Source organism: Clarias gariepinus, chromosome 4, assembly GCF_024256425.1.
Source record: "Clarias gariepinus isolate MV-2021 ecotype Netherlands chromosome 4, CGAR_prim_01v2, whole genome shotgun sequence".
Taxonomy (NCBI): domain Eukaryota; kingdom Metazoa; phylum Chordata; class Actinopteri; order Siluriformes; family Clariidae; genus Clarias; species Clarias gariepinus.
Window position 1 is genome coordinate 19,625,276 of NC_071103.1, and position 15,144 is coordinate 19,640,419.

Sequence of the window (15,144 nt, forward strand, 5' to 3'; positions counted from 1 at the left end):
AATAGTTGTGTGTAAAAGTTATGTGTAAAAGTTTTTTTTTTGTTTTTTTTTTGAAAGCCAATCCAAGATTTAGTATTATTTGTAAGGACTGGAGCTGTGTTTTTGAACAAAATTATTCTTTTCCACATCATTTATATTTCCAAACCTGTCATGCTTTGTTTTCTTCAACACAGTCTGTTGTTTTCCTTATTTATTTACAGTATAATAATAACTGCAAAAGGCAAAGATTATTTTAAAAGGGATTTAAAAATCTGAGTAGCAATTCAAGGCCATTTACACATTAAATAAATATAACTAGTGCATTAATTTAAATGTTTTGACATTCATTTCCTTTAAACCCAATCTTGTAAGTTAGGTATATAGAACTATAATCATTTTCATTTGTTATGTGGTTTGAATACACTGTACCAGCATACATGATTTAAAAATAGCAGGGGTTTTTTCTCAATTTTTTTTCTTTGCAAATCCATTTTGGTCAAAGTTTACTCATTATCAAATACATAATCTAAGCATCCACCATATATTTTACATCTTTTCTACATAAAATCATATGTGCATAGGTTTAGTTTATGTAGAAAACAGAAAACAGTGAGTCACAAAAATGGCTTTAGCTGAGCTTTCACAGACTGGGTCACAAATTCATTTAAAAGCTTATTAATCATTATTTCTCTTCAAACCTTCAAATGAGCAAACAGCAAATGAAATCAAAATTTTTGCTTCAACATCTGAAAAAGTTACATAAAATATATTTAGAGGTTTGTTAAACTGATCACTTTCAGGAATATGCAACTGACCTGACCATCATTCTGAACCTGGCTCTGAACACATACTGTAATTGTCACATGTTTCCTGAAATTACAAAATTGACACATTATTATATTTTTTCTCAGAAAATTATGACATAATTCTCATAATATTATGATTTTTACCAAAATAACAAAATTATTTTATTCTTCTCTTTTTGTCACTGATTTCAAAATCATCATTAACATACAACTTTACCAGTTCTAACTTGGTCGATTAGCTTGTTTGTGTGTGTGTTTTTTTATATATATTTTATATGATCTTGTATTGTGCTAAGAGAAAAACAGCATTAAATAAATACTTAAAAAGAAAAACTCTTCTTTTCGCATCGTAGTTAGGAATCTTGTTTTTGTGTGTTTGATTTTTATGAGCAGTTTGTTGCTGCACCTAAACCATTCATGAGGTTGCACACATTATTGCCCTTAGTCTGCAAAAACAATACTTTACAGAAACTAAGGGGGCAAAAAACTTTAACCACAGCATGGTTGTTGATTCCAGACAGGCTAGTTTGGTAGTTCAGAAAACACTGAGTTGGAATTTGACACACACACACACACACACACACACACACACACACACCAATCTACATTAAACTGTTTGAAAAATATTTATTGGATAACTGATTGGATAATTGCATGAAAGGTCTTCTTAATTTGGTGTTCTTAACATAATCCGCTACTAAAGCATAGATTTGATGAGACTGCATTTGATAACCACAATCAATTTTGACTCATTCTGAAATGTCATTACAAAAAAAAAGAACATGCACGATGTGTCACACAAAATATTCATCATCTGAAACGTGTTTTCCTTCTACAGCCACAGAAGCTCTGTGCTTGCACATCTGATAAAGGATATCTGATAGCTGAGCTTTCAATTCTTATCTTTAAACAGGCCATTTAATCTAGTCATATTATATCTACATCCATTGCAAGGAAGGAATAGTTTAACCTTTCACTCCATAGCTAAACTCACCTTTTATTAGATCAGTCATGGTCTTTTTTTTTTTTTTATTCACATGGTCACTTATTTCTTTTTACTCCAGCTTATATGTTACCCAGTCTGTGAAAACCCAGATAAAGTAATTTTTTTGTGATTAATCTCACTCACTCATCATCATATACTACTTTATCCAGTATACTAGGATATGGAGCCTATCTCAGAACACTTTGAGCAAGTGCTGGAGTACACCCTGGACAAGGTGCCAGTTTATTGCAGGGCACACGCATACATTAACAGAGAACATGCGAACTACAGCCACGCAGACCCAGAGGCGAAAATCCAATCCTGACCCTGGAGGTGCAAAGGCAAAAGTGCTAACCACTACTACACTGTGCCACCTATTTTGTAATTCATTAATTTATTTATTACTTTACATAAAATCATATAAGGGGGCTATCAAAAAGTTTCAAGATTCGCCCTGTTACCAAGCTTTGTCATTTTTGTTGCATGTCCTCCCTCGGACCCCTTAAACCTAAATACTCTAAGCACTCTATGCCGCAAATGGCAAAAAAGACAATGAGCACGCATTTGGTTGAGCTGTGGACCTGTCTCACCTTTTTGGTCATGGAGATGATGGGCTCAGGGTTGTAGCCATACTTTCAAGTTTTGTCACCTGTAATGTTCCTCGACATGAAGGACAGGTCATCCGCTGATGGAATTCTTGATTTGAATTTAGATTTGCCCAGTTTCACAGAGAATTGCACATTCGCTTTTCATTCTAACTTGCTGTCTATGAAGAAACAGCAGATGTGGTAATGCAAGTGATCAGAATAGCACCAAGCTGCACGTCTTCCCAAGTACACAGGACGATGTCTTTTGGCACACTGACTTATGAATGTTGGTGCTCCCTGTCAGCCTTGTGCTGCCGCCTGTTGGCCTGATACAAAACTAGCCGCGAAACTTCTTGTTATCCCCTCCTATGTGTGAGCAGACGGTTCAAAAAGATGTGGTCGGCTGGCGTCACGTGGTTCGGAGGAAACACGTGATAATCTTCGGCCCTCCGACTGAGTGGTAGCAGTAGCCTTAATGTGGGAGCGCCCCCTAGTGACGGGGAGGAATTGGACACGACTAAATTAGAGAGAGAAAAAAAAGTGTTTTCACCGACTGGGTCATATTATTATCATGCACTTTTGCTTTGAGTGTTTGTTAAACAGATACAGCACTTCCAGGATTATGAGGTATGGAATAGTAAGCCTTTTTCCAAGAATACAACGACTAAATTGTAATATGACCGTTTTCAACTTTCATTATGACATGCCTAGTATATCTGGCACAATCCAATTTGTTTCCATCATAATTGCACCAATACTCGGGAAATATTTGGTAAAAGTGCTGGAAATTATTATGGTTTCTGGTTAAAAGGTTCCTGTGTTAGTGAGTGGATAATAAACATGAATTAAGTGTTCATTAATATAACATTGTGTAATATTGTAAACACCTAATCCAGATGATGGGTTGTGAGAAGTGACTGCAGATTCCCTCAGATGGTCTGTCTGACTCATGCTCAAAACTCCGACCTTCCCTTCCTTCGGGAAACTAAACGAAACAACGCGCGCGCGCGCCCGCGCACACAAACTGCGTGGGTCGGAATTTAAGAACAGCTAAGCGGCGCAACACACGGAGTCTCGATCCGCCATGGACTCTTTTAGAGGATATCTGGTTTTTCTGACGCTAATAGCGGTGAGCGCTGGGAAAGGTAAGCGTTTAGTTAAACGGGTTTTTATAATGACGTGTTGGCGCAGAACTGTATTAATTCCACACTGTTTACGGAATATCCGAAATCCCAACGCCCTTTAAACTCCTAGCCTGCCAGTGTGTCGGCCAAAACACTGTATCGATACTGGTTTCCTTTCTTTTTTGTTATACATATCATATAGAAAATGTGCAGTGAAGATAAGGAAGAAGCTATTTCTGAAGTTTATGCAACATAAAAGTGACCAAACTTGCTTCCCTAAAAAATTCACGTGGAAAGTTATTTTATACTGTATGTACCCCAAAAATAGCCATTTTTAGCAATATACTGTCTCACTTCAAACAACAATAATTTAAAATGCAATTTATTTGGATTTCTATAGATTTTTCTAACATGCAATTTATTTTTAGATTATAAAAAAAAATATGTGCAAGCTCCGAGAGTAAAACTTGTTTCTTTAATTAAAGCATTCTGTGCAAAATTACTATTTTTTTGGGAGAAAATCCTTAGTTTTCGTAACCATGTCAAATTAATGTTGTGATATCTCAACAATTTAGCATTTTAGAGTAATACACTTTCATGTGAAATCTAAATAGGCCAAGTTTCATCTGAAAGATAATTAAGATCATTGAAATATTTGAGTTAATAAAGATACATACTTACATAAAAGGGCATGAAATTATACTTAGCAAAGGTTTCTTTTTATTTAATAAAAATATAAATGCATATGCATGTTTACAAAAAGATTTAAGACTTGGATTAAGATCAGCCGGCAAAAAGGAACACATGACGAGTTAATATTTCATTGCCGTGTCTGGGTTACCTCAATAGGACAGGTATATTCAACCTCAGCTGGGTGTAAATATGGTGCTTCAAAAGTAAAAGTTTTTTTTTTTATTAACATTATAAGAGTGCCTTATTCAATAGAAACATTGCAGTACAGGCTTTACAAGCCATTTAATCAGCAGGCAGGTTTGCTGCGTGATAGGTTGGAGGTGCACAGCACTTTCTTTCTGACTGTACCGTAATCCTGAAACTTTTTTTCTGCTGAGATTTTTTTCTGAAACATACTCTTGATGTTGTACTGCTGCCAGATAGGTCTGCCGCCCTGTTACAGCCTAGCACGTGATTTGGAAAAACACATTCTTTTTACAGTACAAAGTTAAATTCCATTTAACTGGTTTTGGCTGATGATTGCTAAACATCCAACTACAGCCAAACAACAATCCAACTAGGTTCCGTGGAGGCCAATGGTGACTATTGTATTTATTCCGATTTTACAATCGTGGACTACTGGTCAACATTTACACTCGCACATTATGAGCAATTAGAATTGGAAGATTTTCCACTAGGTTTCCAAGCAGGTTTGTGCACAATGGCATTAGTACTGCTGTCAGACAAAGAGGTTCAGTGTGCAGCTTGTAGTCATTCCAAAGGTGTTCAGTAGGGATGAGGTCAGGATTAGTTTCCGGCAGCTTGAGGTATCCTTCTTCAGATTTGTGCTTCCAAAATTTTGCCAACAGTTCGGAGAAGGTGTACTAATTAGTGTGTTTGTCAGTTGTCTATATCCTTTTTGTCTGCAAAGTCTCTAACATTTTTTACTCAAGTTTTAAATTTGGCCATGACTTACAATGATAAAATGTCTATTTGTGATGAACCCATACTTAAATGAGTTCTGTTTTCTTATAATGATAAATTACTACATTGGACTACAATGAAAGCAACTATATATCTTGTCTGTTCAGCATATTTTTTTCTTCTGCTAGTTTTACCAGACTCTGAATGTTGTCTTCAAATGGAAGTTGGTATTCCCACTGGTAAGGCCAGACAAACTTTGATGTTAATTTAAAGCAGGATGATAAATTAATTATAGTGTATAGTTTCTTGAGAATATATATATTTTTAATTAAGTACTAAAACATTCTAGGTTCTTTTGCTAAATGGCTTCACTGTTTATAACTTAAGTTATGCAAAATGGTTATTGTGGATACTTACTCTTGATGTTGAAACTGTCTACAAGCATAGCAAAATGACATTTTGCAAGATTAACCACCCTTGTGTTAATCTTGTAATTTGAATTTTCATTTATTTTTTGGTGATGCAGTTAGAATAACTTTTTGAAGTGACAGTTTTTGTTAGCACATGTGAAAACATATTCTGCTGAAGTAAACGTTTTATGCCTCTTTTATGAGATGGTATTCTCCTTACCTGCAGACATCTTGGAAATGCTAAAACGGGAACCAAAGGACTCTAATCCTGCAGTGAGACAGAAAGGTGGGTTATTCGGCATGTGTAATGAAGCATGCACATACTAATACTCAGAATTCAGGCAGATTTAATTTATCCGTGTTTGCTTGGCACTCTTGCTGTAATGTCATTATACTATATATTCTATTATCTCTAACTTTCAATTCCATGCCATGATCATGCCATTTCTTTTTAAATTTCTTTTCTAATCTCTTTTTAAATCTCTTTTTATCCATTCCATATTCCCATATGTGTAGCCTGTAGTCCATCAAACCATGCATTCAACATTAATTCAATTTGTCTCTACCAGCTCCACCGAACCTAAGGCAGGCTCTGGACAGATCGTGAAAGTCACCATCAAATTGGCTGAACTGAATAGGATGCTAATGGGTAGCCATTGCTAATCACATCCCCCTGTCTAGCACGACAGGGGGACTTGTTGTCGAGATGCTTTTAAGCTGCTCTTTAGCTTCTAATGGTCTGGGTACCATGGCATCATATCCATATCTGTTATTTTCACTGTTCCAATATGATAAAGCCCCTGTGCACCCATGGGCTAGTTACAAGCATTCTCGAACACAAGACCCCAGAACATGGGCCCAGTAAGCTCACGGATGAAAACTTTTTTTTTTTATTTTCTATATTATTATTTTCACACACATTTATTTATAAATTCTTCTTTGTTATTTATAAATCTCCTCTTTTGGCAGGACCAACCTCAGCATCCTTCTACCAATATGCTCACGATCTCTCCTCTGAACTTGCCCAAACCACCTCAATCTGCCCTCTTTGACTTTATTTCCAAAACATCTAACATGGGTTGTCCCTCTGATGGACTCATTCTTGATCCTATCTATTCTTGTCACTCCCAAAAAGAACCTCAACATCTTCATCTCTGCTACCTCCAGATCTGCCTCCTGTCTTTTCTTCAGTGTCGCTGTTTTTAAGCCGTAGAGCAAAGCTGGTCTCACCACTGTCTTGAACACCTTTCTTTTCACTTTCGCCGATATTATTTTGTCACATAACACACCTGACACTTTTCTCCACCCATTCCAACCTGCCTGTACCCGCCTCACAAATTTATTTATAAATATAATATTTCTTCTTCTCAAGTCTAAAGAATTAGCATGCAGTATGTGCTAAAATGTGCTGTAGTACCCACACAAAATCCATAAAATATATCAGATGCCTGATATGAACCTCCAGCCCTGGTGGAGAAGGCAACAGTGCTTATCATAAAGCCATGTTCCTAATGCAGACCAAATAAACTTTATCATATGTATATTTTGATAAAGTTTTTTTTTCTTTTTATTATGTTGATATCAACAGCCTTGAATGTCATCTTGACTATGTGTATATTAAAATTTTAGCATGTTTTCATTGGTTAATTTGTTGCTTTTTATGTTAATCTTTTTCCTACTTTCTAATTTTATGTAGAGCCTTGTAATCCTGCATAAAATCTTTGGGCCTTTCTTTCCCAACTAGTGTTTTTGTTCTTAATTGGGAAGAGACCCTTTCTACCATCTAAACATTTGTTTCTTTGTCTCTTCTTCTCTGTCTTTGTGTTCATGTTACTCAGGTCCTCATATAAAGATTGACTCCATTGCTCCATCCATTCCTTTTCCTCTTGCATATCCAACTAAAGACAACATCTATTTCATTTGTCGGTATAGTAATCGTCGCCCTCGGTATACTAGCGACATGCTACCAAGAAGTGGCTTTGGTTACTTACTCCGTCAGGCCAATGCTGTCAATCAGTTGGAGTCCTGGTTTACTGTGTGCTGCAGTAATGGCACTCAAGATGACGAACTGACTCTGTGCTGTGCACGGCAGGCGGTGAGAACGCACACTGACTACCTGCACAATATCTTTTTTACCAAAATTTTCCATTTAGGCACTCCATGTGTGGGGAAAAAGGACTGCTTAATGTACATTAAGGGCACCCACATAAATGCAGTTTTGGGAGTTTCTACCTAAAGGGGCAAAAAAAAAAAAAAGCTGGTGTCAATACAGAAAAATTCAATTTTGCACTTGCAATGTAATTTCCTAACCATTAGCATAACACAATGTTTGTTCAAATCCCCCGACCTGCCAAGTTGTCCCTGCTGGGCTCTTGAGCAAGGCTCCTTAAGCATCAACAGCTCACATGTATGATGAAATACAAATATAAGTCGCTCTGGATAAGGGCATTTGCCAAATGCCTAAATGTAAGTAAAAAAAAAAGGATGTTTTTCTCTATTGAAGATAAACTTGTATTGTTTACCAAGATAAAGTTTATTGAAATTGTGTCTTAGTAAAACAATCTGAAACATTTGTATTACCACAAAAAAAGTTTTCATATTCTATAATTACTGTGTAATTTCGGGTGCCAATAGGTTTACATTTACTTAAGCACACTCATCAATCCATTGTTATATTCTTTTGACCATTTTCTTGTCTTTAGTCTGTTACACTGGAATTGTGAGTATAAACAATCAACTTGGAACTTTTAACACCAATTTGATTGTACACCACAATTACAGTGAGGCAATAGTATTGAGACAAAAGTAAAATTTATTGTTTGACATTTTAAATGTTTTAAATAATGACAATCAAGATGATGGATAAGAATAATTTAATTTATATAATGAAATTGCTATATAACGATCAATGTTTAGTATAAAGTCCTTTACTCTTCAAAACCCTCTATGCTGAATCCGGCTGGTCATAGTCAAAAAGACATCTGCAGTTCTCTGGTGTGCAGAGGTGGACACCCCGGCTTTAGAAGTTCTGCCACATATTTTTTCCATCTATTAACTAAACCAGCATAGTTCATCAGTTAGATAGGTGAGAATAAGTGACATCACCTGTTTTGTGAACAGGAAGAACGCTAATGCATGGCATATATTGTCTAACTACATTTGACCCCACTCCACATTTTTGTCAAACACAAACTAACATTTATTATGTCCTGTTATGTTTATCCACCCTCTTTCCAATGAACCAACAAACTCCACATAATTTATTAATGCACCAATTCAACACTGTTTGGTAGAAAAATCCTTTATAGTATTAATTGTTTATTGCTTTGATGCAGCATAGGTAACAGACAAATCAGTGGACATCCTTCATCTGCTACTTTTGTGTTTGTTTTCTTCCTTCTCTCTGATTCCTTATGGAGTCCAGTGTTCCAATTAGTAACTGTTTTTGCAGTGGGAGAAGTCACTCTCTAAGTTCTGTAAAGAGGAGTTCAGCGTTAAGACCAGTCACTATCACTGCTGTAAGAAGAAAGGGCCAGCGAAATGGGACTGCTTCAAGGAGGAGGCTACAGACCAATCTTACCAGCTCCTTGGCCCTGAAGTGCAAACCACACTTCCTTCCACAGTCCAAGAATTTAACTTTAGCCCCAGTAGCTGCCAGGAAACAAGGTATACTTTACTGAATTGACGGTGTCCTCTTAAAAGTTAATTCAGGGTTAAGGACATCCAAATCCTTGATCATAAATCATTGTAATTTTCCTGTACAAAACTTTGCATGCCAAGACAGTCAGTCAGTGATGTATGATTTATCATTAGCAACACATAATGTACCACTCACCCATCTTTTCCCTTTTTCCCCTTCCAGCACGATCTCACTTTTGTGGCCATACTCACGTTTAAACACTTAGAATAACTGAAAAAACTAGGCTGACCCTGCGCTCTGACCCCAGTTATGCTTAGATATTCAAGGAAAGAATTTCACTGTGCAGTAATGTATATGTGACAAATAAAAGCTTAACATTAGTATGTGGGTCTTGCATGCCCTTACATGTAAACTGTTTAAAGAGTAGCACGTAGTACATCCTAGCATTAAAGGCTTTATCCAATGACGCACTGTGTCTTTGCCAGCTATCTCAGGTTAAAACAGCACAATAGGTCACATCACTATTGTACTTGGGAAAACAAGTACAAAACTTAATAGGAGGAACGTTTATTGATTGTGTATATAAATAATTCCATGTCTCATGTATTAACACAGTACCCCTATCCAGAAGAAATGAACTGCCTCCCTTTCTTTGTACTTTCCTATTAGTAACTGTTTACAGCATCTGCCTCGTAATTACAAATGTTTATCTATTTGTTTGTTTAACTTGCAATGACCTACAAAACTCACCAAGTATGCTTATATAATGATTATATAAATGTGTCCCAGTGTTTCTGCAACCACTCCCAGAGCAGAGATGGTGACTGAAGCCCCAGCTGCAAGATTAATTGGGCAGAGATTAGTGATCCCTCAAATTTCCATGTCTTTAGAAGAGGAAGGTGGGTGGCGAATAATTAAAAACTGTTATTGCTGTAGTTTCAATATTAACCTATGCCTTTTTTTCAGTCATGTTAAAGCATTAAAAAAAGTCGACATTTTGTCGTAGATAACCATGTAGGCTTGATGATGTTGAATAACTTTGAGCTAGATCTCCAGGGATTTTTTTTTTCATTTTTCAGTTATTTGTCTGTCCCTTTATCTTGCCATTGTCTGCATGTTTCTCAGGTCCTTATGTATTCAGTCCTCGCTCAATGAGACCAACTGTTCTTTTTCCTCTCGCTCGTCCAACTACCACCAACATCCTTGCCATCTGTCAATATAGTAACCTGCGCCCCCGATATTCTACGATGCTACCTAGCAGTGGCATGCGACGTCAAGCCAGTGCTGTTAATCAGCTGGAGTCCTGGTATACTTCGTGCTGTGCTAATGGCATTTCAGATGATGAGATGACCCTGTGCTGTGCACAGCAGGCGGTGAGAACACCTTCTGACACAAAATAAACAAAATGGCTGTCATTCCTAAAACCATGTTTTATGAAAATGAGTATGCACCAGGCCTAAGACATAAGATCAACATGCTACATCTGTAAACTACACAGGATGTTTTTCATGTGCTGGACAGTTTTCTATGGGACTAATAGTGTCAGCTTTAATGTACATTCATTAACTTCTTGGTTTTAACAGTGAAGAGATGGGTAATAAAAATTAAATTTAATAATTTTAATTTAGATTACAGTGGAACCTTAGCATACTAATGCCATCCTTTACAAATTTTAGCCATAAAAATTTTTTACATTTTGCAAGAATTTTGCTTTGCCATATGAAGGATTTTTGGCATATAAACACGAATGAATTGAATCGAAAGCTGGAAGGGGCACAGGCGTCCAGGGAGTGAGAGTGTATTTAATGTTTGCTGGAATATAGAACAACAGAATTTAGATTTAGGACATCCAGGTTTTCTGCCCGGATTTTCATCACATTTCACTAACGTAATTTCATGTGAAGTCTAGTGTTTCAACTAGTTTTTGTTTTGCAGTGGGAAAAGTCACTTTCTGCTTTCTGTAAAGACGAATTCCGCATTAAAACTAGTCACTATTACTGCTGCAAGAAATATGGGCCAGCCAAATGGGACTGCTTTGAGAAGGCAGGTTCAGATATGTCATACCAGCCCTCTGGCCATAGAGTGCTGACCGTGCCCCCCTCCACAAGTCGGGGCTTTGATTTCGATCCCAGTATCTGCCAGAATTCAAGGTATGTTTGACACATGCATGCCACAAGGTAGAACTAGTCCAAGCATTAGTAATTATCTTTAAAATGTAAGAATCAAGATTGTATGCATATACTTGTATATTTAACTGCTTTGATGAAGTAAAATTTTGTGATTTATTTACTAGCTTGGCTTTCTTTTGCCAGTATTTTAGGGTTTACTTCTAAAGGTGTGATTGAAACACCATACATCGGCTTTCCCCCTGGTCGCCCGAATTCTTACAACATTGGACCAATTTGTGTTTTTCACAAGAAGCGCCCCCGCTACCTCATCAATTGTTTGCCTCGTACAGGATTTGATTGGTTTGCCCGTCAGTTAAAGGCTGTAAATTTTATGGAAAAAGGCTTTGGACGATGCTGTAAGGAGAAGAAAGATATTCAAGCTTGTGCTGAGGGAAAGGTATGCTTTTGTACTTGGTTCTTTGCAAAGTGACTCGAATGAAACCTGCTTAAACAGATCCATTAAAATATTAGCACTAATACATTTATTGCAGAGTGGGTTCTTCTGTGTACTTTACTTAAATATGGCAAGGTTCAAGTAATATTCAGTACTTGTTTTTCTCTGCATTTCTCAGTGGAAGATGATGGTGGATAAATTCTGTAAGGATGAGAAGAAGGTACAAGTAAATCAGTTTGAATGCTGTAAAAGGAAGAGAGGAGAAGAGCAATATAAATGTTTTAGTTCTGCTGCCCAAAATCCAAGCTACATGATTTGGAATGAGGAGATAACGTTTGTAGAGCCGCCTCACCTAAGCATGTTTTGTAAAACCTACACATCTCTTAAGAAAATGTAAGATTTCTTGTTTCATTAAAGTCTTTTACTTTAATACTTGTGATTTATTAGTTGGATAGTATGGTAATAATAGAGTCTTGGGACAGGTTATGTAAATTTAAATGTAAATTTATGTAAGAGAAATAAAAAATTCAAATAATACTTTAATTCTTAAAATCTGCCATTACTCTAGGAAACATTTGCCTTTCTCTGTTGATGAAATGGCTGAAAAGTGCTGCACCCTAGTGGAAGATAAGAGATCTGCATGTCTGCAGCTACAGGTTTGTAACCAGGTTTCTGTCTGATTTTAAACTTTTTCTTCACTTATGCCTGTTCGTGTAAGTGGATTATATAATAGCATTGGTTTTATGCACGTAGTTTTAATTTGTATACCAGCTCTAATCATTCAAAGTATAGGCCACCACTCATTGATGTTCATTGCCATATTGTTTCAGCTGGACAACATTTTGGATGATGCATGCAACACAGATGATCCATCATTAGCACAAGTAAAGCAAAAATGTTGTAAAAAGACTGCCATGGACAACTCTGAATGCCTCACCAAGCTGCTCTTGCACAAAATTGCTAAAGCAAACGGGATTAACAAGCCTCGCAAGATATGTCCATTTTCATAATAATTTTTTTTTCATCATTTTGGGCTTATGTTGAGCCAATAACAATGATTGGTACAAAATAAATGTGATGTTTTTGTGTGGTTAACATTTTCAAATGAGCAACACTAGATCATATAACAATGCCACTTACATTAGTGATTTGTTTTTGGTAGATGTCTTATTCACCTATTAATGGGTCATTTGGTTCAGAGCTGCATGGACAGAACACAATTACTTTAAATACTAAAAGGATTGCAAATTGCAAAATGTATTCAATAAAAATATTTCTTTACATATTTCTATATTGTTTTTTTTTTTTCAAGAGTATTGTTCATCATAGCATTTATACATACATTTATTTATATTGGGAAATAACTATATATAGGTGTGATTATGAGGCCTTTATAATTTCTGGCCAAATAATGTATGTTTTAAAAGATTTACTTAGTTGGGGAAAACATATTAGGACACTTTTGGGAAATTAGGAAAATTACCAAAATTAGTATTTACTTGAAGGCGACGCGGTGGCATGGTTAGCACTGTGGCCTTGCACCTCCAGGGTCTGGGTTCGATTCCCGGTCAGGCTCAAGTCCCGTCTCTGTGTGCATGGAGATTGCACACAGTCCAAAGATATGCTGGTTAGGCTAATTGGCGTTCCCAATTTTTACATAAATTGTGTAATATAATCAACATTTAACCCACTTGGCCATTAAATTTTTTGGTTAATTTCATGACCCAGCTGAAAAGAAGGGTTTTTCATAATGCACATGTATTCACTGGCTAACCCCATCAACCAAACCCAAAGTGATATTATCTAATTACTTTTGTCATACTGTCATTGCAAAAAGGCTTGGCTAAAGAAAGCATGTGGGCAGTCAGGTTTTAGTAGTTGAATATTGTACATTTTTTGTTGTCTGAGTGTACACTGCGGGAGTGTATTATTATTTCTCAACTAAATAACCCACACAAATGAAACAAAACAGAATGCATCAGTCCTTGTTGTTCATGATGTATATCACCAAACCGGTTTCTTTCTATCTAGATGTCACTTTAGGAATCAGTGTGGCTTTCACTGTGTTTAAAGCTTCAGTCAGGGGTATTAGAATATATGACGTAGCCCTTCAATTAATGTACTTAAAATTTTATAGTTTAATACAGTGAATTACATTTTTATTTAACAATTGCAATTTATAATTACTGTATATAATAGGAATCCAGTATGAAGATTCCACTGGAAAAACTACATTTTTACTGGATAAACTAATTAATTTCAAGGTCAGTGTTTTAAAATGTAGCCTACCATAACAAATAGTATATGGGACAAAGTTAAAGCTAATAAATGTAGTGTGAGTTATACATTTAACTAGTGAAGTAGATGTGATATTTTCAAGAAACTGGGGTTAATGCTACTAACATCTTGTCCCCAACTGCTCCAGGAAGAAAAGTCACACTAGTTTAATTAGTATGTCTTTTACTTAGAATATTACATGCATTTAATGTGACATCTTTCTAGTAAGCTTATGCAATGTCACAACATTTATTGCTATCAAGAGTCACATTAATTCCTCTCAAAGATCTTACATTGATGAAGGGAGAGTCGGGCTGCTGGACCAGTCTTCACCAGCACATCCCAAAGATTCTCAATGGAGTTAAGGTCTGGACTCTGTGATGGCCAATCCATGTGTGAAAATGATGTCTCACGCTCCATGAACCACTCTTTCACACTTTAAGCCCAATGAGTCCTGGCATTGTCATCTTGGAATATGCCCATGCCATCAAGAAAGAAAAATGCATTGATAGAACAATGTGGTTATTCAGTATATTCAGGCCATCAGCTGACCTAATTTTTGGGAGGACATCAATCTAGACCTGACCGATGGAAGCCAGATCATAACACTGCTGCCACACACTTATAGGCAGTGGGCATGATGGATACATCACGATCAACTTCCTACTCTGGAACAGAGTAAATCTGAACTCATCAGAACACATGACCTTTTCCCAATGTTCCACAGTCCATTTAAGCTTCCTAGCAAATTGAAACTTTTTTTTTTCAAATAGGCTCACAATTCTTCTTTAGGTTACACAGCTGTTTAGTCCCAATCCCTTGAGTTCTCTTTGCATTGTGCACATGGAACTGCTCTTTCACTATTAAACATAGCTGTGAGCTCTACTTTTCTTACAATTTGATTACACTAAGCGTTTAAGTGATCTCTGATCAAAATTATTCAGGATGTTTTTCTAAGATAATGGTTCACCACTGTCCTTTCAGTTTTTAATGTTTTTCAGTTCTTGACCAAATAGTTTCTACAATTCACTTTCAGTCATTTTGCTTCTGCAATTGGACTTTGGGATGGAGTCTTTAACAAAGCTTGGTAACTTTGGGAGAAGCATGGTAGTGTAGTTTTTTAGCACTGTGGCCTTGCACCTTCAAGGTTGAGGGTTTGATTCCCACCTAGCCCTGAG

At 36.4% G+C, this 15,144-nt stretch overlaps 1 protein-coding gene across 1 annotated transcript; it reads left to right on the top strand.

Moving 5' to 3' along the window:
• Positions 1–3,368: 3,368 nt before the first annotated feature.
• ecm1b (extracellular matrix protein 1b) lies at positions 3,369–12,974 on the top strand. Its single transcript, XM_053495015.1, has 12 exons — positions 3,369–3,502; positions 5,266–5,316; positions 5,714–5,773; positions 7,326–7,582; positions 8,939–9,153; positions 9,917–10,026; positions 10,253–10,500; positions 11,063–11,277; positions 11,440–11,692; positions 11,868–12,082; positions 12,258–12,345; positions 12,520–12,974. Exons 1-12 carry the CDS (start codon positions 3,442–3,444, stop codon positions 12,697–12,699), a joined length of 1,953 nt encoding a protein of 650 aa, XP_053350990.1. The 5' UTR covers positions 3,369–3,441; the 3' UTR covers positions 12,700–12,974.
• Positions 12,975–15,144: the final 2,170 nt, after the last annotated feature.